Source organism: Sturnus vulgaris, chromosome 1 (assembly GCF_052056855.1).
Source record: "Sturnus vulgaris isolate bStuVul1 chromosome 1, bStuVul1.hap1, whole genome shotgun sequence".
NCBI classification, from domain to species: Eukaryota; Metazoa; Chordata; class Aves; order Passeriformes; family Sturnidae; genus Sturnus; species Sturnus vulgaris.
The window spans coordinates 134,847,161-134,874,459 of NC_142243.1; the positions used below are offsets into that span (position 1 = coordinate 134,847,161).

Below are 27,299 nucleotides of genomic sequence, written 5' to 3' on the forward strand. Positions count from 1 at the left end.
AGATTTATTTGCCTCTAGGGTTTACATGTCAGAGCGTGGTGTGCATGCAAACACAGAGAGAATGACAAGGACAGCAATGGCTGTGTATGGCTCAAACCCAAGTACTGGTACCAGCATGGCTGTACCATGCTGATCCTGTAAGAAATCTTTGTTTCCACTGGCATAAGCTTTGCGACATAACGCATCATTTCCAAAATCAGCACTGCTCCATCTAAATGGTCCACGTATATTGACAATTAATGTTAAGAGGTATGAGATGATTACTAACTTCCAGAAAACGTTTACAGAAGATGCCCATACAGTAGTCACCATTGAAAGTTTAACAGCTAAAGGCTGAATGTAAAGATCTTTTCAGCTGTATTGTTTAGAGAAGTATGACTATCAGAGTGAAGTTAGTTATATACAAGGCAAAAATAGTAAAGATTTCAATAGAGAACACAGTAGATTGTTCAGAGAGTGGATCACATTTTCTGCTAAGCCTGAAATATTTCTCACAATGTTGTAAATTCTACCAATAGATACTCCACAACATAAACCAGACAAGAACTTGTAAAAAGCTATTAAGAGCTTGGTCCTGCATTTCTGAGTCCCCGAAATCTACCAACAGAAGAGTATAGGAATTTTGAATGTTTAGCAATTGCAGGACAAACCCTTCAGAACACTATTAAATGTTGCTTCTTTTCCATACTTATTAAATATAAGTATTCAATTTATTTTCTTTGGTTTTTAAATTACTATCCCTTTGTAGCTATAATGTGAAAACAAACAAACCCCAAAGTAGTAATAATTCCCCTCTCCCCTCAAAACAGCGATTTAAAAAACCCCAAATGAAACAAAAAATATATCCAGAAAGTGTAGCTGTTACTTCATTATAAAACTATGGTGCAAAACAGAGGTTTATACTGGTCAGAATTGCAATAGCAATTGGAAGTTTACACTTAAGGAGTGACTGTAAGTATTGCTTCTCTTGAATAACAAAAATTAAAACTGATTAGGCACTTGTTTTCTTGTTTAATGACAGCTGACTCAGTGTGCGTACAAATGACAGAAATACCCTCTCAAAGAATGCTCTGTAGTGTAACAACTGTACTACTCAACTACAACAGTCCCTGATTCAGGAGAGCAGAAAAACATGTGCCTATTACTCGCTTTATTCCTAAATTTTACTGCTACGAATGGGCTGGATACATATTCAAGTGCTGTCCCGAATCAGGGTATTTGTTGAAATTGGAGTTTTAAAAGATAATACAGTGGTAAGCAGCTTTTCATTATACTACAATAGCAATTTTATCTAATTTGACTCTGCTCTCCACAATATTATCCTAATACTTCCCAACAGAAAACGGGCATAAAATAAATATGATAACCAAAGATTACATAATAAATATGCTACTAAATGGGAGAAAAATACATTGCAATATAAGGCTCGGTAGTGTTGCACAATCAAGAAATCATTCCAGGTGCTCCAAAACCCAATTCCCAATGTACAACACCAAGTTACCACTACACACCTGAAAAAGACTGGGAAGTAACAGATTAAACTTCTATTACATTAAACATTTGAAAATGCAAACAAGTGGTAAAGTGTTTTGCTGCCTTTGCAGAACACCATATGAATGGTCTTGACTGCTGCAATTGTCACTGCTTGTGAAGGAAAGTTTAACAGACTGGATTTCTGAAAACTTTTATAATCTAATTCCTTCTGATTTACAAAGTTATCAGTGTCCACACTGACTCCTAGTATTATGTTTGAAGGCAAAACAAACTCAGAAATTTTGCTGTCTCCGTTTCTTTGCATCCATGGCATCTAGGATAGGTTGCCTCTTTGCAGTGTACCTCTGACGAAGCTCCTCAATTTCTCGTTCCATCATAGGGTCCAAAGCCTTTAATCTCATCTGTAATTCTTCTAAACTCAGATTCTTCAACTGCAAAACAACCAAACAAAAAACAATCCCACAAAAAATATTAGAAACTGTTTTCAACAAAAATGAAATTCACTGCTTTTCATAAGCCTTTAATTTACAGCTGTAGGGTTTTTACACATTTAGAGTGTATGCATACATATATATATATATAACTGTTGATATAGCCAAAAGCCTTAGTGTGCTCCACATTAAATAACAGCATATGAAAGCAAGCACACATAGTACATTTAGTAACAAAAAAACCAAAAAAACAACTTTGAAAATCTTGCAAATAAATTGCAAATAAATAAAGGACTGAAGTTTAACTCATTAGGCTGAAAAGAGCATGCCACAGAATACAAATATATATATACACACTCATGTTTATAAATTATATTGCATAATAACGTATTTCTTATTGAATTTCTTAGAGAAGCCTGAGAAATAGACTGCTGCTGTAAATGATGCCTTGGGTTTTAGTAATACCCTTGACAGATATTTAGAGGTTCTTTCTGATAAGAATGACAAGGCACCTGTCCTCCTCAACAGACTGCTATCAGGACTACCCAAAACAAATTGCTAACAATGTTTTAAGTAATACATGACATAATTTCCTGAATTCATGGGGAGTTACCTTTGACCAAGTTCTTTCCAAAAATATTTTCTCAGAATGTTTAACAGTTCATTACATTTCGCTCATTAAAAGTGACTGATCATATAACACGTAAATGATTTCACTGCCTTGCTGGCTGCTGCCAGCAAAGGTTGGAGTCTTGTCAGATCCTGGGGCATGTCAGGCATTACTGCTCCACCTGCTACTGCAGAGAATGATCTGCATTTGAAATGTGCTCTGCGTCTGGCCTATGTGATTTTCTCCTGATGTAGTTTAGTGCCTTTCTGCATTTCTCTCGTCAGAATTGCCAATGTGCCATTATTGTTCACCAGTGTGAAAAACAGTAAATTTCAAACAGCATATATAATTTCCTCTTAGGAAACGGATAATCTTTATTTTGTTTGCAAATACTCTGACACTGCAAACAAGCACACTACCTAACTCATGGGTAAAAAATAATGAGTCAATACTTCATTCATGAATCTAGGGCAGGCTTCCATCAACACAATCTGATCTGTTTTCCCTGAGGAATTAACTGCTACTTTTGATCTTTATTTTTGCCAGCAATTGAGGCATATAAATTAGCAACACATACTGCTACATACAGTCCAAACCTCAGCATTATGACTGCACAAGTAAACAAGTAATTTAAAGTCATAATAGAGAGGGCCTATCAGAAATGCACAGTAGAGCATATGGAAAAGATGCACATTTTCATGCAACATCATTTTAACCATAAGATTCCTAATGAAGAAGAGAATTAAACCTCAGATGTCAAAATATCTTTGAGGACCAAAGATCTCAAGACCTGTATGAGACTTCAGATGTGCTCAGCAACATCGGTCTTACAGAATCACAGAATATGTAAGTTGGAAGTGAGCCACAAGGATCATCAGTGTCCAGCTCCTGGCCTTGCACAGTATAGCCCCAAGAGTCACATCATATGCCTGGGAACATTGCTCAAATGGTTCTTGAACTCTTTCAGGCTTGGTGCTGTGATCACTTTCCTGGGGAGCCTGTTCCAGTGCCCAACCACTCTCTGGGTGAAAAACATCCAACATCCAACTTAAACCTCCCCTGACACAACTTCAGGCCATTCCCTCAGGTCCTGTCACTGGGCACAACAAAGAAGAGATCAGTGCTTGCTCCTCCTCTTCCCCTCACAAGGAAGTTGTAGATGGCAACGATATCTCCCCTCAGTGTTCCCCAGGCTGAAAAAACCAAGTGACTTCAAATGTTCTTCATATGGCTTCCCCTCCAGATCCTTCACCATCTTAGTTGCCCTCCTTATGACACTTTGCCCTCCTTTCCTCTCTCCTAAAGACTCTTCTTCTCCTTAGGAAGGAAATAGCTGCCTCCCAAGGCATCAATGATCATCCATTTTACTGTACTCCTCTTATTTGACATACAGAAAAAAGGATAGGGGACAGAAATTCCTCAGTCACCAAGACTTTTGCAGAAAAAGATCTTTTTATTTTCAGAAAAAGATTAAAAGCCTGCACTATTCTATTTAATTTTTAGCCCATTATTATATGTAACTGGCACATGACACACTTTGCAGTGAAGATATTCTCTTAGAGGAGTTAAGTGTCAGAGATTTTAAGTATAATGGGAAGAGATGACAGTGCTGACTCCACTGTTTAACTGATCCCAACACAGCACAGACGAGAGGAGCAATAAACCCACGTGTGACAGGAATAATGTGTTTAGCACGTGTGACAGGAATACTGCATTTAGGGCTCCACACACCAGCAAATGCCTAAGGTAGACACTGAATAATCTTGTGTGTGTGTGTGGTTTGTGAGAACTGCCCATCATGAAGTCCCTAACCACTCTTAGCCAGTCTGGACAGCCACTTATTCTCAATCAATCACCACTATAGACATCAGGGTTAAACTGCACATAATAGACTCCAACTGATGTAATCACATAATTATTCTGCCTTGAAAAACATTTTCTCATAAATTAGCAGAGAAGAACGTGGTGGGTGAGTTTTTATTTAAATTTCAATCAAGAAACAGAGCCAGCAAAGAGAATTAACTACTCTTTAAAAATTACAGAGAGCTGGGATGAATATTAAAATATAAAGAAAATGAATTTTTTAAGCCAGAGATCAAGAATCTTCCAGCATTATCTCAGGCATGTCACCCAGGAGATCCAGATAGCCACAGTACTCATCTAGATGAATGGCTGATGCTCAGGACATTTAAAGGAAGGAAGTGGCAGAAAACAGAACAGTTAGGAAGGTTTCACCTATCTGACATCAGATGAGAAAACTACTTAATCAGCCACAGCTGAATCTGGGAAATGTGTGTGTGTGCCTGTGCATGTATATGCCTTCTTGGCAAATTTAAAATCTACTTCTTTGACTGCTGGCTGTGCTATAGGTATTACCTCACAAACCCTAAAAGCCTTCAATAATCCAAACACTGAATGCAACAGAAAATGTATCAAATAAGACGTGTAGAAATAACTCAAACAAGATATTTCATTACTCCTATGTAATTTATTGCCCTGCATGAATAAATATTTTGGTTCAAATTATTAAAGCAATAGAGTTCAGCATTCATTTACTTCCACTTGCAAACAGTTTGCAATTTAAACTGCCATAAATAATTCACCAAGTAGCTTGTACAGTAATACTGGGAGCTACTGGGATTAATGGGAAGGGAGAGGGGAGCATTCAGTAGCGTAAGCTACAGGAATTCAGAAGGGCTTTCTTTATTTCAGTAGCTTTAAAAAAGCTGTTAACTGTAACAATTAAATTATTACAATTACAATTGTAATCAGGATAGCATTTGTGTGACAGTAATAGATAATTCCATTTCCGCCACTCCACATAATGGACTGAATCATGTCCTTTCAGAGATCAAACACCCACAGCCACACAAGAGACTGTAATTAGTGTCAGGATGGGCCACTTCCAAGACAGAGGTCTTAATGGAGTTTCTGGTTTGCCTTCACTGGGACCCTTTATTTCACCAGGTAATCACATGGATTTGGGAAAGCAATAGTCCAAACTCCAACTTATAATGCCACACACAGACACAGCCTTTTAGAGTGAGTATGCATACCCAGGTTTCCAGAAGAAAGATTAGGTGTACAGACAAAACTTTTCTTCTTAAAGATGTATTTGTAGACCTAATCATTAAAGAGAGCTACAGTGCATAAGGGAAGCAAATCAAACAAGGAAGTCAAACCACTGCCAGAGTCAGATGACATTAAATAATTTCTCCTTGAAGCTCATGTATTCTCAAGACAGTTGCACGCAAAGAAGCCTCATTGAAAATGCTCTGCTTTGCTAGAGCAAGGGAAATCAAGCCTATGAAGAGACCAGACAACAGTCATCCTTATGGAACAAGCTCCCAGTGCTGCAAGCTGAGTGCCAGCAGCTCCTGCCTCCACCTTCTCCTCTCCCTGATCCAAGGGGAAATCTTAGTGGAAGGCAACCTTTCAGAAAGGAGTTCCATCCACCCAAAGTTCCAGTGGCAGAAGTATCTTTCAGCAGCACCAACCTAAGATAGTACAAATAGAATAAAATCATAACTAACCTTCTAACTGAAGTACAATTTTCAGTTATAATCTTTGGAAAAGGCAACTCAGCCACACACTGGGGAGACCAGTAAGTCTGGAAACTTGGTACACTTTATCTCCAACTTTTAGTAAATGGGACACCAATCATTTAACTCCTCCTTGCTCATTTTTCAACTTATTTGTAATAGGTTAGAGGCTTTTCCAGGAAAGGCCACATGTAGATGTTAAAAAGGAGCAGAACAGATAAGGAACTGTTAGCAAGCTTTTTTTTTTAATGTGACTATCCTCATTACGCCGGGATACAATAAAAATCCAGAAGTTGAGGCAGCTCCAGGCATGAAGTGTTCCAGTTGCCATCAGAGCACAGGCCAGAGTTACAAGCGCTGCACAGACAGGCACGCACTGCCCTTGTGTGAAGGTGGTAGGAGCCACTGCTAATCAGCCTAGGGGTTTAAAATAATCCAGCATGATCATGCAAGATTTGTTGAATACAGTGTGAATTAGCATGCAATCAGAAGAGTATTTCCTATTGTAGTAGCCTGACCCTGTCTGGGTGCCAGGCACCCACCAAAGCTGCTCTATCACTCCTGCAACTGGACAGGAGAGAAAAAATATAACAAAGATTCACAAGCTGAGATCTCTGGAGAGATCACTCACCAAATTCTATCATGGGGCAAACAGAACTGAATTGGGGATACTAATTAAATTTACTTATAACAAAATGAGAGCAGATAACGAGAATGAATTTAAAACACCTTCCCTCCACCCCTCCCTCCTTCCCAGCTACACCTCCTTCCCCCACCAACAGAGGGAGACAGGGAATGGGGGTTTTGATCAGTTTATCACATGTTGTTTCTGCTGCTGCTCAGGGACAGTTGTCCTTTTGCTGCTCCAGTGTGGGGTCCCTCCCATGGGAGGCAGTCCCTCATAAACTTCCCCAGTGTGAGTCCATCCATGAGTCTGCACAAACTGCTGCAATGTGGGTCACTCTTCCACGAGGTGTAGGCCTTCCAGGACAGGCTGTCCAGCGTGGGTCACACACAGGATCACAAGTCCTACCTGGAAACCTGCTCCAGCATGGGCTCCTCTTTCCGGTCACCACCACCTGTTCCAGCATGGGCCTCCCACAGATTCACAGATCTCTTTCCAGCATTCACCTGCTCCAGTGTGGGTCTTCATGAGCTGCAGGTGGATCTCTGCATCCCCATTTACCTCCATGAACTGTAGGGGCACAATCGCCTTAACAGAGGACGCAGGGGAACCTCAGCTCCAGCACCTGGAGCTGGAACCTCCTCCCTCACTTCTTCTCCCATGACTTTGGTGTCTGCAGAGTTGTTGCTCCCACAAGGTCTCACTCTACTCTTCTATGGCCCCAGTTACCACAGGCAATACATTTTTTTCCTTTTTAAATACATTATCACCATTCCTGACTGGCTTGGCCTTGGCCAGAGGCAAGTCCAGAGCTGGCTGGCACTGGCTCTGCTGGACATGGAGGAAGCTTCTGGCAGCTTCTCACAGCAGCCACCCCACTACCAAAACCTGGCCACACAAAACCAATACACCTATGCCAAAAACATTCTTACTCTGGTCATTACTGGTTTCAGGTGATTGAGTTTTTTTACGTGTCTTCAAACAGTGATCCACAAGGAACTCTACCCTCACATACTGATGCACTCACCTCCCAGAACAAAACTTCTGCAAGGGAAGTGCAACAAGTTTTACTTTTTTTGCCTTAATGTTTAACTTGTTGCATCCCATATTGACTAGGTTCATTTGGATCACTATTTTCAGCAAACCAAAGAATAGCAGTGAATACTAATGCCTGCAGGAGGGTCCACACTTACATATCTTACATATCTTGTTTACAATCCTTGTCAAACCATACTGATGAAAATTCCAGCCAAAAGGGGCACTTGGAAAATAGGTGTGCATTCCTGTCTACAGACCTGAGTTCCAAGCAATCAGCTCAGAAGGAAGCAGATAAAGTACAATCAAAAATGGACTCTCAGAAGCCATGAAGTCAAGGAGTACAATGTCAGTCCTGACTACTGGATTCCACATGTGTCCAGCACAGGAGCCAGAAGGAGAGACATATATCTAAGATAGTTGGTGGTGCTTGCATGGATTTAGGTGAGGGGATCTGGAACTCAATAGCCACATTTGGCCAGCTCATATTTGTAGCCATCCAAACTTTTCAGGGGGCAGAAGCCAAAGGGATGGTGGATGTGAACTATAATCTTAATTCATTCTGTACAGCAAGAGAGGTAAAAAAACGTCTATGCCAACTATGTTTTCAAAATGATAAAATTAGATTTCATTATTAATTCCATAATGCTTGAGTTACCATTGCAAACCTCCATTCTATCAAAGTAAATTATGAAATACTGCTATTAAGCTGGTGCAACAAAAACAAGCAAATGTATTTTCAGGGTTTAAATTGTTAAGAAAATAGATATTCAATCAAAAAGTAATCTGTATCAAGTTTGTCATGTTTACTTGAAAAAACAAATTCTTCCTAGCAACTGCTTAAATGAATCTTACATGCAACATGTCTATTAGGGGCCTTTGATTAAAAAAATATGGATTGTTAATACTATATTCTGAGTCATTTATTTTCCCATCTGCTAGCAATTCCTACAGTATGAATTACCAACAGAATGGCTAACAACAATTACTGCATCAACGGCAATTGCAAAAGGAGGTTGCCCATAGCACCTTCTAAGACTTCATCAGTGCATATCTTGGATTGTCTTTTGTGTTAGTGGTCTCAGATAACACAAACTTTTCTCTCCAGATGTTCACTTCCCTCTGTTGAGTAGAGTTTTCTCTAGTGGAATGAGCTCCACTTATGGCTTCAGATGCCTTTTTTTTAATGGTATAAAAAGTAAGACTTGAGTCAGAATCCAAAAGGTACAAGGTGGGCCTTTCTGCCCAAATTTTCTCTACTATGAATTCACATCCAAAATCTGTGACTCTCACTAGTGAACAAGTTGTCACACGCTTGTGTGCAAGGAAATACTCCCCAGCTACTGTTGTCTGTTCAGCTGCTGCCATGCAGTAACAGGAGGAGAAGTGCTCCATGTTTGCTCACACAGCCCATCCTGCTGACCCTGCCTAAGCAGTGTCAGGTGAGGACGAGCAGTCTCAGGCACCCACTGGCCACACAGCAGAGCTCTGACTTGCTGCCCTCCCCACCCCACTGTCACTACAGTGAGCAAAGCAGTCACAAGAAAAACCTGGATGGGGAATGGAGTGAGGGCATTTATTTCAGGGTGTCCTAAGAGCAAGAATGCTTGTTACAATGCACAGTTACACAAATACAAAAAGGACCTCGTTTACTGTAACAATTTATAAGAGAGAAGGACTGACAGCTGTCAAAAGCCAAAGTTCATTCCATAGGACTGCAGTCATTTTAAGCATCTTGGGGTGTAAGATAAGCATATAAGAGAAAATTAAAGATGGACAAGTTAATATATTTTTAAAATGTTTTTCTAGGGATAAAATTGTATATAAATTCTCCATGATTAATCCCTATTTTCACTAGTGGAATTCTCTCTGCTCTAACATTAAAACTGAATGAAATTTTAGCAACACAAAGCTAAATCTTAGTCAGTACCATCAATATTTTTCAGCTCTAGGAGAATTTTCTCATCTTCATACAAAGTGACATTTCAATATAAATCACCTCTAAGAACAAAACATAAAATTTTCTGTAGCATTAATTCATACTATCATTTGCATATTTTTTAATAGTGCCCAGAGCTCCCCTTTGAGCACACTAAATACTGCAAGTACTAAAATTCAAAAATAATGAGCTTAGTCATTAACCTTAATTAAATTACCCTTAAAATTAGATTCCTAAAATAAGATGCTTTTAAGAGAAGGGAAGTGTCTTTTTATTTTCCTTTTCATTTCTAAGTCATCAGGAGGCAGCTAGAATCTAAATATTCCTGCAATTAAAAAGGCTAAAAAGCTCAAGGGAAAAAAATCTACTAGTCAAAAACTTTAACGAACAACCCTGGTTACTGGAACTGAAATCTAAGGAAAAGGACAGTTTACCACAAACAGCAGTATAAAATCAGCAAAAAAGTCAACTTTTACCTGTTGCAATTTTACCCAGTTCCTGACAAAACAGTAAGGCAGTGTGCATTGATGCTTTATCACATCCTATGCATTTCAAATATAGTTTACATTGGTTTTACCTACTATAACATCTGGTGTTCTTGTAGCTATTAGGCATATACTTTTCACTAAAATAAATAAAGCTCCATTGAAAGTGTCTAAACATGGGGAAATAAACTGAAGCAATGTATCTCAAAAACTCTGCAGCTCATGAACTTCCATTAATAAGTACCTTTGAGATCAAATCCTTAGTATCTCATAGAAAAGTGTAAAAAATTAAATTTAAGTGTACAGAAGGAAAAAAAACTACCATTCTCTCTTTCTTATGTCATTTACACAGGGTATATTGTTACACTACATGCAAAGGTCTACTGAAGCATGACACTTTAATTTGCTATCACCTTCTCTTTAGAATCTCATCATCCATCACAGACATTTAAAAATTACTTTTGGAGTATCACATGCAAAAATTCAGTTTGAAATTCCTTAGAGAAAATCTTGGTGGCCTTTTATATCCTTTGATTTTCTATATTAGGAATCTCAAGCTTAATTGTACAGTTTGTCTTGAAGAATACTATAAATGTTTACAGAAGTTCCCAACAGAGTAAATAAACTAAAGATTAGGAAAAACACTCCATCTGGATACTCACCATGCTGTTTAAACTTCATTGCAAATATATCCACACAGTGTTGATGGCAAAGTAGCTACTACACCTGATCTAAAAATATGCACGATTTTCCTCCCCAGCCCCTTCTGCATTTGGAGGAAAAAAAGCATGGGAAGAAAAAACAAACAAAATAACCTCCAAACATCCTACCAAGCAAAGATATAAAAGTTTAAAAGGAAAAGGAATTCTTTATCTAAAGCTCTTAGTTTAGCAAGTAAGTAGCATCAAAAAGTCAGCATTTTATCTTTATTATCATAGATCTCCAGGGCAAGTGCATCTGAATTATCCTTCATACAGCTATCAGCAGGTATCTTACAGTGTCCTTGAATTCACTGTATCACATTTCAGCTACTGCAGCTGTCATTCAGCTACATAAACCCAAATGTTACCCCATATCCAAAAGTTTTTGCAAGTGAAGTCACTGCCTCCCTGACATCTGATTCTTCCATGAAAAGAGCATTTAAAAAATATTAAGAAAATAATAGTATTTTATTTTTGCAGAATTCTACTAATCTGCACATAAATACCAGCTGTTTTAAGAAAAAAATATATAGGCTCTTAGGGATGAGAAAAACCCCATTTGGTTAAGACACCGAAAGACTGTAAAGATAAATTTAAAAATGAAAGATGCTCCTAGTTTTGCTGAAATATTTTGTAAATGCAAAAAGACATTGAAAAGTAAAGACATAACTTGAAGTAGAAGCCCTGAGGTTAAAAAAAAGCTGTATTAAAATCTAAAAATTAATTGAATACATAATTACATATTTAAAAGCTATTTTTCTTTAATAGTCCATTTAAGACTGTTCTTTAAATAGAAATAAAAATGGAAACTCAATTAATAGTGAGTTTTGACACACAAAGCACGCATAGCAATAGCCATCAGACTGAGAAAAGCATTTAACCTGAAGAGCAATGCAAGATGCTAAAAGAATTTTAAACATCAAAACTTAGTGTCCTACTGAGGGATAATACAAGTGAATCCCAATCTTCTGAGAAACATAAAAGGTTGATACTCAAAACTAAACCAACAAAACTGAATATTCCTAATGGGAAAAGTCTGTTGGAAGAGACACACAACCCTCAAACCCAAAATGCACACACAAATTTGTATCCTATTTGCTGGGAAACCTTGACTCTAGTTATATTCTCTGTAAGGAAGAAAACTCAGTTTAGTTTAAAACAGCCAATTCAGAAAGGACCTAGGAAAATAACATGTTATCTTTAATAAATGGAAAAATGATAGACATACTGTTTGCTGGGGTTTATTTCATGCAGAAAGCTGTCTGGAAGTCACGTACAAGAGAGGATGGGTTTCAATCACTACTGATATAAGACAGACAGAAAAAATCCTACAGTCCAAAAACTCAGGGCAATTTATGAGCAACAAATGCAAGGTTTATTAATCACTGAGAGAAGGAAGAAAATACAGCAAAGGCAGCAAAAAACTCCTAAGAAAACTGAGACATCAGTTGAACGAGGCCTGCAAAACATCGGAAATTGTGGAATCTGAACTTGCAGCAACTCAATAAAGACTGGGCTAAGCAGAAAGATTTAACTGAGCTGTTAATCGTAGCAGGGAGGAGAATCCTGCCTCAGGAAGGATTGGGGGAGGAGGACAGCCAAGCAAACCCGAGCTTGCTTAAGCACCAACACACAGCCCATGGATGCTACACATAGAGACTGACTGCAGGGAACTGCACGGGGAGAATCAATCCTCCAGCCTGTAGTATCTTTGCCAGACAGCACCAAGTTTTCTTTTTTGTACAACTTTAAAGATCAAGGAGAAGCACTGCTGGCTTTTAAAGAATGCATCTTGGTCCACAGTTCCTCAAAATTTCTTTATTCCTTCCTCAAACATCTTCTGGGAATTCCTTTCCCTCTGCCAGAACTGCTTGACTACTATTCAGTTTGATATGGTTCACAGTTTTCCTAAAAGATCTGGGTGCCCAATAGCAGCATCCTGGCCCATGGTATCCCTAGAAGGGGAAGGGTACTGTTCCAGTGTTGCATGGCATTCAGCAGCTCACTAGCCACAGGGGCTGGAGATTTCATTTGCTGATGAAAGTTCTAATATTATGGAAACTGATAAAAATTGTTTAGGAAACTCTTTTATTGTGCTCAAGAATTGAGCAGATTTTTAAAAATCTCTTGAACACCAAAATGACAGTTTATTAACTGTTCCAAATGCTGCCTTCTCTTGAAGTCCTATCTATAAATCCTATCAATCACTACAGATTTCAGCTGTGAATTTAGTTTTTCTTCTGTCAAAATGTACCAGCCCCACATTTGGAAAACACATCATAAATAAACACTATCAAATAGTATTTAATGAACCTGATGAAATCTACTTTTGATGGGCTAAATGTAGTGGACAAATACTGGTTTGCTTCTAATCCAGACTAAATTAAATCACCACTCAGCTAGCAGCCTTTAAATAATACACAGTTATCTCTTCTTTTACAAACAGGCAGTAGACCACTCTACTGCAAATAATATACTAAAAAATAGCCTGAAAATATAGAACAAGATAATCACTGATAATCTGTCATGTCAAAACACATTAATCAAGAGTTTCACAAACAGACAACTAAGAGCAACACTAAATTAAAAAGAATAGACCACTCATCTTAATAAACAAGAAATTCAGGTAATCTAGACACTGAACAGTACACTTAACCATAATCTAAATCTAGTCTCTAAAACACAATCTACGTTGTGAGACGTGTGATGCTCACTCTATATGGGTTTAGAAACTACACTTATTCATTAAGATACAATGATTCAGCGGCATATTCACTTACTGAGTCCAGAACTGCCAAAATCATGTGCCAAAGAAATATTTTATTATCAAACATTTTGTCTATGACTCAAACATTAGTGCAATCAAGTCAACTATTGGTACAGTTCTTTCTCACCTTCACAGAATTATCACCTAGGAACATCCCCAGTATTTATTTATTTGCTTTCTTACAGAGAACAGAGCAACACTAGTTTAAATAAACTATTATAAAGGTTAGGTTTTCCAGATGATAATCTGCAGATCTAGTTTTGACTCACGACTCAATGCTAATAGGTACTGCACGGTGCCAATGTTGTTCATGAATCCCCATTCAAATTTAGAGTGCTCACTGTTCTCCTTCTGTACCTCTGGAGTAAATGACGACAATGACAGCTCAAACTCAGGAATGGTACGAGCTCTGCAAACCCTCATTATGTGAACCAGTCTTTTTGGCCTCTCTGCTGGTTTTCCAATCCATCTCTGGAATGTTTATCTAGGGTTCAATTAAGGGCTCAGCCTTCTAGACTTAAAAATCCATAAAGAAAAAAACTATAAAATCTTATCCATTGCATAGTATATCAACAACAAAAACGTCACACACACTGCACTTGAACAGTGGTAATGTTCAAGTGCAGAACATTGGTAATCTTCTAGTGTCTGTAGCTTCTAGTCTAGATCCCTCTCAAGAAAAACTGTTGGGAATTCAATCCAGGTTTTAGAATTGATTTTGTGTTTACAGTTTGCAAACCGAAGTAGAACCAAAGGCATCACCTATATTATTTCCAAACTTAACTATCAGGGCAGGAAATAATGTGAACTCCCACCCAGCACATTTCTAGACCACATAAAAAGCATAAAAAAAAGTGAGCCAGACAAATGCATTCCTCCAGTGCAAGGTGTTAGTACTCAAACAAAATCTATGCTTAATGCAGACAGCTGTTATACAGTTCACAGGCTCAGCTTTAAATAAAATTATGATTAAAATCCCCCCAAAATGTATTTCGGATTGCAGTGCCTTGCAAAAGCAGTTCAGTAGCTTTGACCATCTTCATAGCAATGCCTTTCCAAAGTAAAGATGGAAATACAAACACTGAGGTTATTAAATGCACTCAATTTATTTAGAGTATATCACTGGGGTTTCTGCCTACAGAACATCAATTCCTCAGTTTGAATAGTATCCTGCATCCAAAGATACAACACTGAAGAGAGACAATATACAGATTTCTGGGGCTGGTCATTTATTAATTGTCATTGTTCAGTTTGTAAGAAGAAAAGGAGGGTGAGTAACTCCCTTATCACCAACAGATCTGATGGATATGCATGAGCTTAAACAGATGCAGGAAATAAAGGTTTAGTGTCAAAAGACTGCGTATCTGTCCTGGACTTTAAATATTAATTTAACAATGCACATGGGTTGTTTCTTGCTATTGCATATGTCTGGACATGAGCACTAGGATTTACTGTCAAAAAACCCCTACTCTCAGAAAGATATAAATATACAGCATACATTCTGGAATTGATGCAGAAGAAATTCACCTTATGTGACAGAAGAATGCAGGAATGGGAAGGGGAGGAATCATGAGTATCTTGATAACTTCTGCATCTCATCACATGCAGAAAACAACATGACCTCAGATAGTTAAAAAACTGGCATTAACATACAGCAGAAAATCCTAAGAACCTTGAAAATGTAATTATTTAAAGAATCGCCAGTACTAGTATCATCTCCCCTTGTCACCCAAAGAGAGTTTTTTTTATTTGGAACTCAAAGGATTTTCTGGGTAGATTCTATTGGTGACAGAGAAGTCGCTTTTGGCATGAAGCCACTATCTTCTGGAAAGCTGCCACAGTGTGAATACAAACTGCCTTGTTGAACTACGCCACATATTGAGTAGTGGACCCACTAACTAATTGTTTTTGCCTTGAAGAAACAAAATGCCAGCTCAGGTCTGATGGAAATCTATACTTTTTCTGCTTAATGTCTTTGAGACTTGCATTCTTAAAGTCTGAAATCAGAGTGCAATCCAAGTCTCAATGTCCCAACATGCTGTCACCACAGAAATTGCATTACTAATTTAAGAATGCTACAGAAATAAAGAAAGCAGTGTCTTATTGGGTTTTTTGACACCACTGAAAAGGTAAGGTTTTCTTTATAATAGGCCTAACTTCATCTCACACATACACCTTATGTGCACAAAGTTGAAAATACAAATACTGTAAAAACTATGAGAATTCACAATGCTGTAAAATCAAATATATTAGAGAAAATTTTTAAAAATTATTTTGTTACAGTGAATGTCAAATTCACCAAAGGCTCAATTTAAAGACACAAAATGTAAATAATGACTTCTCAGTATTTTAAAAGCCAAAACATAGATAGAGGTATTTTAAAGTAGCAACATTACCATGTTGCATATAAAAAAAATTTGTGGAACTGGTCCATCAGTTAATTTTGTAAAAGAAGTAACTTTGTTTGCATTTTCATTACTGATTCCGACTTGATACTCCATCTGAAGAAGTTTTAGATTCTTGCCCATTTCAGTCTCAAACCACATTCCTCTTTCTTCCATCAGTATTTCTTATTGATTTAAATACAGTCTAAGAGAAATATCTTATTCTGTTGATTTTTGACATTAACATCTCCAAATATCTTCCATTCCAGGAGTTCATATTCATGTCATTTGATGGTCTGTATTGCACAAGGAATCCTAGTAATTATGAACTAAATGCCTACTAATCTGGTTGCTGATGAGTTTGTTGGAATGCCAGTCACGACTATCAGATCCTAGCCATTAGAATAATAATAGCAACAGAGTATTTTCAGCAATTTAACAGTTTCTCCTACTTCAACAAATGTATTCTATTTATACTTCCCTAAGTAGAATCACAGTGCATAAGAAGTTGCCTAGAAGCAGGAATATTGCAAAACTACAAGGTAAATTAAATTAATCACATTAATTTCCTTAATAATGCTGAAAATATTTCACCTCTTTCTCAGCAATATAATATCATACAACATTTTGAAAGCATTATAATTTCAAAATTAATAGATTTGTTATTTAATGTTGCCATAACAACCATAGAAAATTGTGTAAGAAAATACCAAGCAATAAAGGATGAAATGCCATAGAAACAGATAAGAATAGAACAAGTTGTGTCAGTTCTAGCCTTAAGGAAAATTTTAGGCACAGAAAAGCTTATGGACAGAATTATGAAAAGGTGGAGAAACAGAAAAGGGCAGTTAATAATGGAAAATGAAAAATGTAGTTGCATGGCATAGTGCCAGCATCCTCCAACAGAGATTACATGCAGATTAGCTGAAACCTCTAAGAAAACTAAAGCACATTAGATAAAAATTCAGCACAGACTATGAAACTTGTTTTACTTTTTGGGCTTTTTTTTAAATCTTCTGCTTATAACAATACTGCTGTAGTGTTGCACGATATAAATAGTCAAAAGCCCTCAAAACCTGAATGCAGTAACAGCTAAATTGCTGCCAGTTTTACATGGTTTTCTGAAAGTCCCTCCAGCAGAAGGAACTAACAATTGACTTAGGGAGTTATGAAGGAATTCAAAGGTAGGATCTTTTTTCCTGTAGGTCAACCCACTATTGCACTGTATAATGAATGTAAACATGAGATATCATTTCATCTCTGCTCCTCACCTTTCCAACGACCTTTCAGAGAAAACATCCTGGAGCTTGAATTTTGTTTAACATGGAAGTCATACAGGCTGGATAATATGACGTTCCTACCTACGAGCAAAACATCTTTAATGCATTTATTTCTCCTAAAATAAAAATGGTACACAGATATCTCTGTATCACAGCTAGAGTCAACACACAGAGCAGTCAAATGCTAAGTTTTGTGTAGAGCAGAAGAAATAATATATTTACAGCTCTTTGTCTGAAGAATTAACAAAGTAAAAATCAAACCTCTCTCTAGTGAAACTCCATTTTGGATGTTATCTACTATCTTGTATTGAGACCACAGTCAAGGAAAATCACTTTATTATTACATCTCTCTTGTTTCAAAGGACAAAAAAGCAGATGGCACCAAAATGGAGCTCAAAGATGGTATATTTAGATTTGATAAAGCAAACATATCGCAACCGTTATATAAGGAAGAAAACTGCTGCATAAAACGTTCAGGTGAGATGCTTAATGAAAGACAACTTAATGTTTAATGAAAGAGAACTTAATGAAAGACAAGAATCTTGTAAGCAGCATAAAGAAAGATAAGAGACTAAAGAAGAAGCCTCATTGTACACCAAATCTGATCTAAGGACAGGAGGGAGAAAAGGGCGAGTCCTACTGTGTGAAACCCTCAGGCTTCCTTACATGACAATCTACCAATTCTGCAACTGTAGGGTGAGCTGGGAGAGAGAGGAGGACAAGGGGGTGTTGGGCATTTTTGGAGCATGACAAAATGACTCAGCGTGACTGATACATGGAAATAACAGAAATGAGCTGGTGTCCCCTTCTGCCATGCCTCACTCTTTTCATAGCTCTCATCTCCTGGGTACACCACCCATCTGTCCCTGGCTCCAAGCTACTGAGGCCAGGATCAACCTTTCAGCATGGCAAAGACAACAGCTGACTATAGGCTTCAAGCTACAACCCATCCTCCAGCATAGGTGTCGATCTGGATGCCTCTTCTCAAGAGGCAAATTAGTGGTAGTAGTAATATATTGAAACTTGAAGAAAATTAACTTCCTTTATGAAACCTCCACCTTTGCCAAATTTGGACAATATGACTCAAACGTTATCAGGATAAACAGCACACTAATATAAGTCTCATTTCCTAAAGAAACAGATAAAAATAATATACAGCTAGGTAGCACAAAAATAATCTTTGTATGATGATTTAAAATTTGAAACACCAGTATGATTAAATGTTAGCAGAAAGTACGTAGTAAGACTTAAGTATCACATTTTGGATAAGTATAGGTTGGGGGAGATCACAAAAATCTATGAAAGATGATTGTGCTTTTATGACAAAGTGAATAAAATTGATTTTATACAGTACAACTTTTAAATCATATAAAGTATTTCCCCCAGAGCTCTGGAACAGGATTAGTAGTTTCCTCAAATTCAGTCTGTGTGGAAAACTGTAAACAAGTAATTTAAATGCAAGAGTTGGGGATTCTGCAGGGCTGGGGTCAACCAACACAGCACCTTTTCTCTTTCTGGTATTCATAGCACCTTAGAAGAAACACAGAGATGGTGTACCCTCAGCACATTTTAGGATTCACAGTATAATTGACAGCAAAATAACAATACCAATACCTATACCAAAAAATGGCACCACATATGAAAACCCAACAAGTGAAAATGTAATACCAGAAAGCAAAGCTTTTTTACCAGTCATGTCTTGTAGACTTAGAAAATGAAACTGTAAACTTTTTTCTTACTTCACTGTATTTTTAAAATGCTAAATGCCTACAGTAAATGTTATGTTACAGTCATGAGTCATTATCAGCAGGCCACACAATAAATGCTTTTGAAAATATTTTTATAATGTCAAATTACAATGTAACCTCTTCCAATAGCTTCTTTTATTCTTATCTTTCTTCCCTGTTCCAACAGAACAAGAGTCTAGTATCATATTAATTTATTCTCTATATAAATTTGATCTTCTCACACTTATTAGATTAATTAGGCCCAATTGTGGATGTAGATGGGGACCTACTCAAGTGCTGAAGTTATACAACAATGAATTTTAAAACACAACCTAACTTATCCATTTTATTTCTAAAAAGCTCTCAGACCCTTGAAGAGGAAGAAATACCCTCTTTGGAAAAAAAGATTCAGATGTCACCTATTTGAATCTTTATGTTGCCTTATTGTTACTACAGAAGTTCTGACTTGTTCAACTAACTGCTCGGGCAGCCCTGGTTTAAATTTGGAAGCATTCAAAATCTTCAGAAAAGCCTCCAGCAATTTGCTATCACATCTTCTCACCACTGTGCAAAAGCACTGCTTTATCAAAACCAGGATAAATTTAAAAGCAGTGTAGAGTCCACAACTGCTGTGATAGCACTGATGAAAATGTGACAACAATCCTAATGCTTTAAAAAAATGTTTTAATTAAAATGTTTCTGCGAGGCAATCGTTATTTTTACTTTTCACGACAGATTTTCATTATCATTAAAACAACACAACTAATTAAGATAAAAGCTTAAGTAACATTCACAGTTTCATTAGGAGATATTTCACCAGAAAGTGAATGTTTATTAGAAAATTCTCTGTCCTGTGAATTGAAAGGCATCTTTGGGATGGACCTATGGAATACAAAAACACAGGAAAAGAAATCTGCAGGTACTGCAAAGTAAGTTACCATACAGCCTACTAAAACTCTCCAAATCTGAGATTCTACAGCACTGCAAGAAAAACCTACATTACCCCTGAAGTAACTGTCACTTTTTAGTGATGAGGACTACGCCACCTCATTCAGTTTTCACTTCATGTTATCCAACATGCAACACTGAGGCCAAAAGGTGCTACTAAAATGGCTGGCTATTGATTATTCCCAACCTGAACTGGGAACCAAAGGCAGCAGGGAAAGGGAGGTTTTCACTCATTGTCATCCAGCACAGTACATGGCCCAGGCCCACACAATGAGTTATCACAGTATTTATCCTGTAAGGCAGGTGGCTTTTCCAAAAGCAAAGTTTGAAGTGCAGCCCAAATGTATTTAGATTCCCTGTACCACATCCTCATGACATTTGTGCTAATTTAAAAGGATTCAACTAACTTCAGGTGGCTGCTTTGAAAATTTAGAAATTAGACCAAGCCTAATTGCTACTAATGGCTACTGCTAGTCACAAAGTGAACATGGCTCAGTTTAACCTTTAAATAGGTATACTATAAAAGTAAGATATCACTTCTTAACATAAGCCTCCCACATACTTAAGAGTAGAAGCCCTCCTGTATTTTAAATGTGAAGCTGCCTAGTAGAAGTACTCTAGAAGAAATAGAAAGGAAATTCTCCTTTAATGATTCCTATAGGTAACAATTTGTAAAGCACCAGTGTCAGCATCAGAGCCTGACATTTACTAAAATCAGTCTTAAGACATGTAACAAACTCTTGGCATGTCTCCTGCAGATTTCCTCAAATTGATACAAAGTCCTTCTGTCTTTACAGCAAAATTCTATCTCTTGCCTGCTTTACAGATAAACATGGCTGCTATTAACAAAAGTATAAAAATAATAATTTTTACTCTGTACTTTTGTCCTCAAAAATCAACATATGCTTTCTTATGTACAAATGTACCAAACAATCAATAGCAACCACCACAGCAAGGAGAAAAACTCAAAGAATATATCAAACATAAAACACATTACTCATACATGAAAAGAGATACTTCATGCACATGAATGCATAGAACACAACAATTCTACCTAAATTCCACAAAAGTTTAGTTGTGATTATGTATCTGGCAACAGGTACCATGTACTTGGGTGAGTATAAGGTGAAACAAAGCATGAAGTTTGATGCATAATCAGACAACAAAATAAAACTACTAAAAAAGCCCATACAGATAAGACAGGCAGCTTTCACTTAAATACCTGACACTTACTCAATTGTCAACCACCTGCATATAAAGTTCTTAAAAGCTTTTAAATACCTTTTTTCTTTTTTTTTTTTTAAGAATAAAATATAGTTCAGGTTATTTCCCATTATATCAAGCACAAATATGCTTTCGTTTAACTTCCAAAATGGAATGTGTCTTATTTTAATCTTCCACCTTTGCTCAGTTGAAGAAACTTGTACTGTTGATAATAGGAGACAAACCAGATCTTACTTAAATTATGATTTATGCTATATGTTTGTATCTTCTCAGGAACACTGCATTCCAGATTGACAGCTACTTGGGGGTTTTTTGGGGGTGGTGGTAGGGGTGTTTGTTTTCTTTTTGTTTGTTTGCTTTCTTTGGGGTGTTTTTTAATGTTTTCAAAGCAGTCAATCCTGCAAAGGCAGTTGGCAGGATCACCAGATTCCCAACAGTAGGTTTATTCATCAGGCTGATTTTTTTACTCATTTTGATTTTTAGCTGAAAAACTCTAGTCTTCGTTCCACAAATCATGACTTGGGAACAGGGGATTCCCATGGCTGTGACACCAACACCCACACTTACAAACGGGACTGCATATTCCCAGTTCCAGCCGCTGCCGCTGGATGCCAGCACAGCAGTGTGTGTAGGGGATGGACATGTGCAGGGTGGCTCTGAGTGTCACCTGCCCCTGCCCCGGGTGCAGGAGCCTGACAGCAGCTCCTGCATGTGCTGCATGTCACACCAGTACCACATGGCATCCCAACACCTTTGCTTGCTTTTTGGGAAGACTTGACAATTTACAGCTTAGACCATTTGCTTTATTTTCCAAATTAACTGAAGGATTATCACATAATAAGAACGCAGTGCAATTGTTTGGCAGCAGGCACCAAGAAATGAAAACTTTTGTGGATCCAAGGTTGTCAGGACAAACTGCAAAAATAATGATCTCATTTACAGTAGAAAATAAGATTAAGGAACAAAAATACAGACAATAGGAATCAGGATTACTTATGTAAGCACGGAGAATGCAAATCCATGAAAAGAAATAAGGGTATCTTTAGAAAAATAAGCAGCAATCTGACATTAAAGTAATGCCAAACATTATCACATTCCTATAGCTACAACTAAACCAGCCCAGCAACACCACGGTACTCCTTCCTCATCTAAGAACTTAACAAGCCTAGGTTCTAGAAGAGATAATGGAATATAAACAGAAGATTAAGAATTATCCCCTCATGCTAAGTCATTTGTCACAGTTTCCAGGCTTGCTGAAATTCAGGTCCCACCTTTAAAGAAAAACAAATGGCAAAAGGAATTGTCCAGCTATTCTGTGTAAGCATTTTGAATTTCCTCCCTCAGGAAACTAGGCATAAGCTCGAAGCTCAGGAACTTGCTTCTGGTGACTGCATTTATATAGCTGGCTTCTCTTCTAAGGCACTTCTCTTCAGTTCCTAGTCACTTTTAAACAGAGTGAAGATATTGATACTCCCACTGAAAAGCATTTCCAAGTATATTGTAGTCTGAAGAAAAGCTGGAGCAAACAATATAGTTCTTTTAATTTTAACTGCATAGTTATATTCATAGTAATATTCAAGATAGCAAAGTATAGATATTCCTTGTTTCACCTGAATTCAGCAAGGTAAATTTACAGTATTCCAAAGTATGGTATTTATAGCATGAACCTCATTTTCTTAAAAAAAAAAAAAAAAGAACCACCAAAACACAACTGAACAACACAAAACAACAACAGGAAAAAAATCAACCAACCCCCCTAATAACTAGACCAAAACAACAAAAAAAAACAATCCCCAAAAGAAAACAACCCCATAACTCCCCCACAAAATCCCCAAGAGCCAAACAGATATTACTTTTGTAAGAACTAGCCTACATATTATGTACCCTATAGCTTTGGACTATTTTAATTTTTGTATGACAATACTAAGGTATTTCATTTGCATACAGGAAACCAAAGTGACACACATTACATTATTTCTTTTCAACTCTTCCCAAAAATAAACATGGTATGGAAAAAAAGAAAGAATGCTAACCTTGGGAGATGGAAGACCACGGAAGTCTCCCAGTTAAACCAACTTCCATGGACTCTGCCCTGGACTGGTCAGATCCATAGTTCAAATCCACTCAGCCCCATACTAGGAGAATCACAGGGGCCTTAGGGGAGGTCAGAGGGGCAGAAGCAATGAATATCATCATTAATTTTGCCTCCATTGAGATTTGATTACTGTGTACAGTGGAGGAAATCTGCCATCACTGTACTAGACTAAGTATTCACAAAGTAAGAAATTCAACTCACTAGTACAAAAGTAGTCCATTGCCTTTCAGGTATTATTTGTGATGCTTTGAACCAGTTGCTCAGTACCATGGCTGTCAGTGGAAGTTCACCCTAACAACAGTCTGCCCCATAGGCTCTCCTACTATTCCTTTTCTCTTTTTTAAATCTATGCCATAAAATTATACAACATATATATTTTATTTCCATTCAAATTCAACACTAGGCATGGGAATATATTTCTACACTACAGGTACTTTAGTAAAAATCTGTGAGCAGTTTAATTTAAAAGCCATGGACAGCTACCTAAAGGAATTTTTGACCATGCAAAATGTTTTAAAATAGTTCCATGTGCGCTGTTCTTCTGGAGTCTCACTAGAGACGAATAATGACCTTGTATTTCATTCTCATTTACTCTGAATTAGCCAAACCTTCTGGCTTTAATTACATACTTAATACACCTGGCATGGTCTAATTACAGAAAACAAAACATCATTTAAACAAAGAGTGACCTTGAACTTAAGTCTATCAAAATAATGGTTAACTTTAAGTTTTCAGTTTTTAACGAACTGCCAAGACATGCAATAGCAATTTTCCAAATGTGATCATATGCCTTTAGAGCAACAGGCTTATTGCATTAGGAAACATCTGTACACACCCTTTATGGCTTTCCTCATTATTAATGCAAATCCCTCTTAGATTTCAATAGTGCTATAAACAGTTCTAAAGGTAAACACCAAGTCTGCACTACTGATATGTTTAATGTGTTAGGCTACACCAGATCTAGATTTGTCAAGCAGCAGCTTGTTGAGGCTGAAACAACTATTTTTAGTGATTTTGTATGAGTATTGCAACTACAAACAAAGGGAACACAAAGCTATAGCCATGATAACATCCCACAACAGAGGAAACAAAGGGTTCTAATACCAGAAACTTACTTAAATACACTGGGTATTCTACTGCTGCAATGTGGTAATTTATCTGCTTAAAACTGAATATTTGCTTCAATTCCTTCTTCAGTTGTGTTGAAGAATTTCAGTGACAGATTGGTTTTAGAAGAATGTTTCAATATAATAATGAATGGTCTTCACACATCTGATAATATTTTTTAAATCCCACTTGTGATAAGGTAATGCTAAGAAGCCTATTTATTAAAGCATCTGGTATTCAAAGTCAACAGAATGTAATGCCTACACAAAATTCAGTAAGGCCTAAAATTCCTGTAATATAACCAGATCATGTATCATTTTATATTGATTATTGTTACAGCCCTGGAGCTTCCCACCTAAGCATGTTGGAATAGCAAATATTAAGTGCATATAACAATATTAAGGAAGGACAGGAATTAGAAGCTGAGCATGCTTAACTACTGATTATTTCACAAAGAGCTGGCATTTAAAGATGTACTCACAGAATACTGGTCTATGTTCCATATTGCTGACCACAGCATATTTCCAAAACCAAACAGTCCAGCACACATGTGTAGAGAAGTTGGTTTTTAGAGATTTTGACAATGTTTCAGCATGGGAACAGATTACTGTCCCTGCTGACACTGCCAATGTTTTGAACATAGATGACAAGAAAGTTAGTGTTTTGCATGTATGTTAGGTCTGAATAGGTAGTATTTGTTGAAAACAATAATTCTTCACCATTTAATAGTTTCAACGAATTAATATAAAAGTATCCTATATAGATAAGCAAATGTATTCAGGGTTGTCGTGAATGTTGACAAACATCTATCACGTAATTTACTTGGCTGGCAAACCAATAATATTGATTGTCTAAAGGAGAACTCAACTTTTAATACCTCACTGACATAATTCAATAAATCTATTAAGATAAATGACAGAGGAAGAAAAGATTTCACAACATAAACCATATATGTAATAGACTGTGATTAAATAAATACATATATCACTAATTATTTAACTGAACTGCAACACCATCCAAGCCAAGATTCCATTGCCTGACACAGACACATTCCAAACTGCCCAGGAGGGGATATGATCTAAATGACATTTGTCACAAACTAATACATCTTAGAAAATGAAGACAAGATATACGGGAGTGAGCAGAATTTACACCTCACATGAGCCCAGCTAGCAGGACTCCAGTGACTTATTTCAGCTCTGCTATGAAGTCATTGTGAAATCACTCACTTTCTGTTTCTCTGTCATCATTCTCCTGATAACAGCATTTATTAATTTTTTCCATTACAAGACTATAATTAAGGAAGTCCTTGAATAAATATTCAGATCTGAATCCTTCTCACTGTGCTCTCTCAACCAAAAGGTCTCTGTCAGTGCAATTATGTTGGTTTAGTTCTACTAGAAAATCCTGTTTTCACAACATAGGCTATATGCCAAACACACAAACATGGCACCCACTAACATACCACAAAAATAACGTGTTATAGGTTCAGTTAGCATTTCATTCTCTTCAGATCTAGCATGGCTATGCTACTTTGAAATGAAAATAATCTTGTCCATCAAACAATGTTAGTGACACAAACAACCTGGAGCAAACAGGCATGTTACATTAGCACAGAGGAATAAAATCAACACCAGCAGTTAAAAAAGGTAATCTGGAAAAAAGCCTTGAGATTATGCAGGGCAAAATGCTCTACAGCTGAGTTCTCCCAAACTCTGGAATTAATGGGCACAAATAATTAAAATACCATTTAACTGTGAATTGCAAACCATGATCGTTTTTCCTGAAGATTATTTCCCTAAATAGCAAAATAAAGTAAAAATAAAAATCACCATTTCACAAGCATAATACAAGCAAATTAAAATATAATCTTTTTGTTCAATTAAATCTGATAAAATCCCTGACATTATTTTGTCTCTGAACTGTTTGAAGCACATAGTTAATTATATTATAGTTCGAATGACAGCACAATATAGTTGTCAAAAATATTGCAAGACAAATCTATAGTGAAAATAAGAGCACAATCCTAAATAAGAGTGCAAATTCACCCCATTATCTTTTCTTCCTCTGTACTGGAACCAAGAGATTAACTTAAAAGTTTCAAACTCCATTTCCTTAATTTGGCATTCATATTTATAGTAGTGAATTTAATTATCCTATCTCAAGATATGTATAGTAGCAGATACTCTCTCTCTAAAGCCCTTAATACCAGGAGGAAGATCTGACCAAGGCAAAAATCATCCACTATAAAAAAGCATTTCTACAAACTGAATTACATGAATGACACACTGAGACTGAAGATAATGGGTCCATCTCTGCATTCTACAATACAGAAGTATTTTAATAATCCTGGCAGCATCCCTAAGGATAAATTCCTTGCTGTCTGTCAGTGGCTGGCCTCTTCCTTCTGTGAGACCAATAATTTCTTTCCATGGTATCTTAAAACAGCTTACACATGAAACAGAGGGCTTTTGTTTGGTTGGTTTTTCATTTGACAGTATTTCGTCTTTGTGTCCAAAAAATAGACTCAGCTCAGAAACCTTTTTTCTGAGTCTTTTCAGCTGTAGGGAGAGAAAGTAGTTCCTTCAAGAAGATGACACACAGCATAACTAATCTCCCCTGGCTGTTGTCAAGGCATTTATAAGGGTTTTTACAAGGATTTCCAGTGCTACAGGTCCAGAGCCAGGAATGACTTGTCACAATTCAGAATTAGTGTTCTGATGACAGATGTCCTGCTCCTGGAGAACCAGCTATTCCCCCCTGTGAATGCTCAAGATGCAAGTACAGAATCGACACTTGGGGGAACCAATCATATTCTTTACTGCTACTGACAACTTGGTTATGCTTCAAGGATCTTCCAAATAGACATGAATGCCAAATCTTTATAATAATTCCTTGGATGGGT

General features: G+C 37.1%; 1 protein-coding gene across 2 annotated transcripts in view; it reads right to left on the minus strand.

Moving 5' to 3' along the window:
* Nucleotides 1-853: 853 nt before the first annotated feature.
* The window catches only part of STK3 (serine/threonine kinase 3), a 121,628-nt gene continuing 95,182 nt past the window's right edge, over nucleotides 854-27,299 (minus strand). For both annotated transcript variants that reach the window (XM_088177643.1, XM_014879776.2), the window contains exon 11: nucleotides 854-1,925. In XM_088177643.1, coding sequence (XP_088033769.1) covers nucleotides 1,767-1,925 — 159 coding nt within the window. In that variant the 3' untranslated portion in view covers nucleotides 854-1,766. The remainder of the gene's footprint in view (nucleotides 1,926-27,299) is intronic.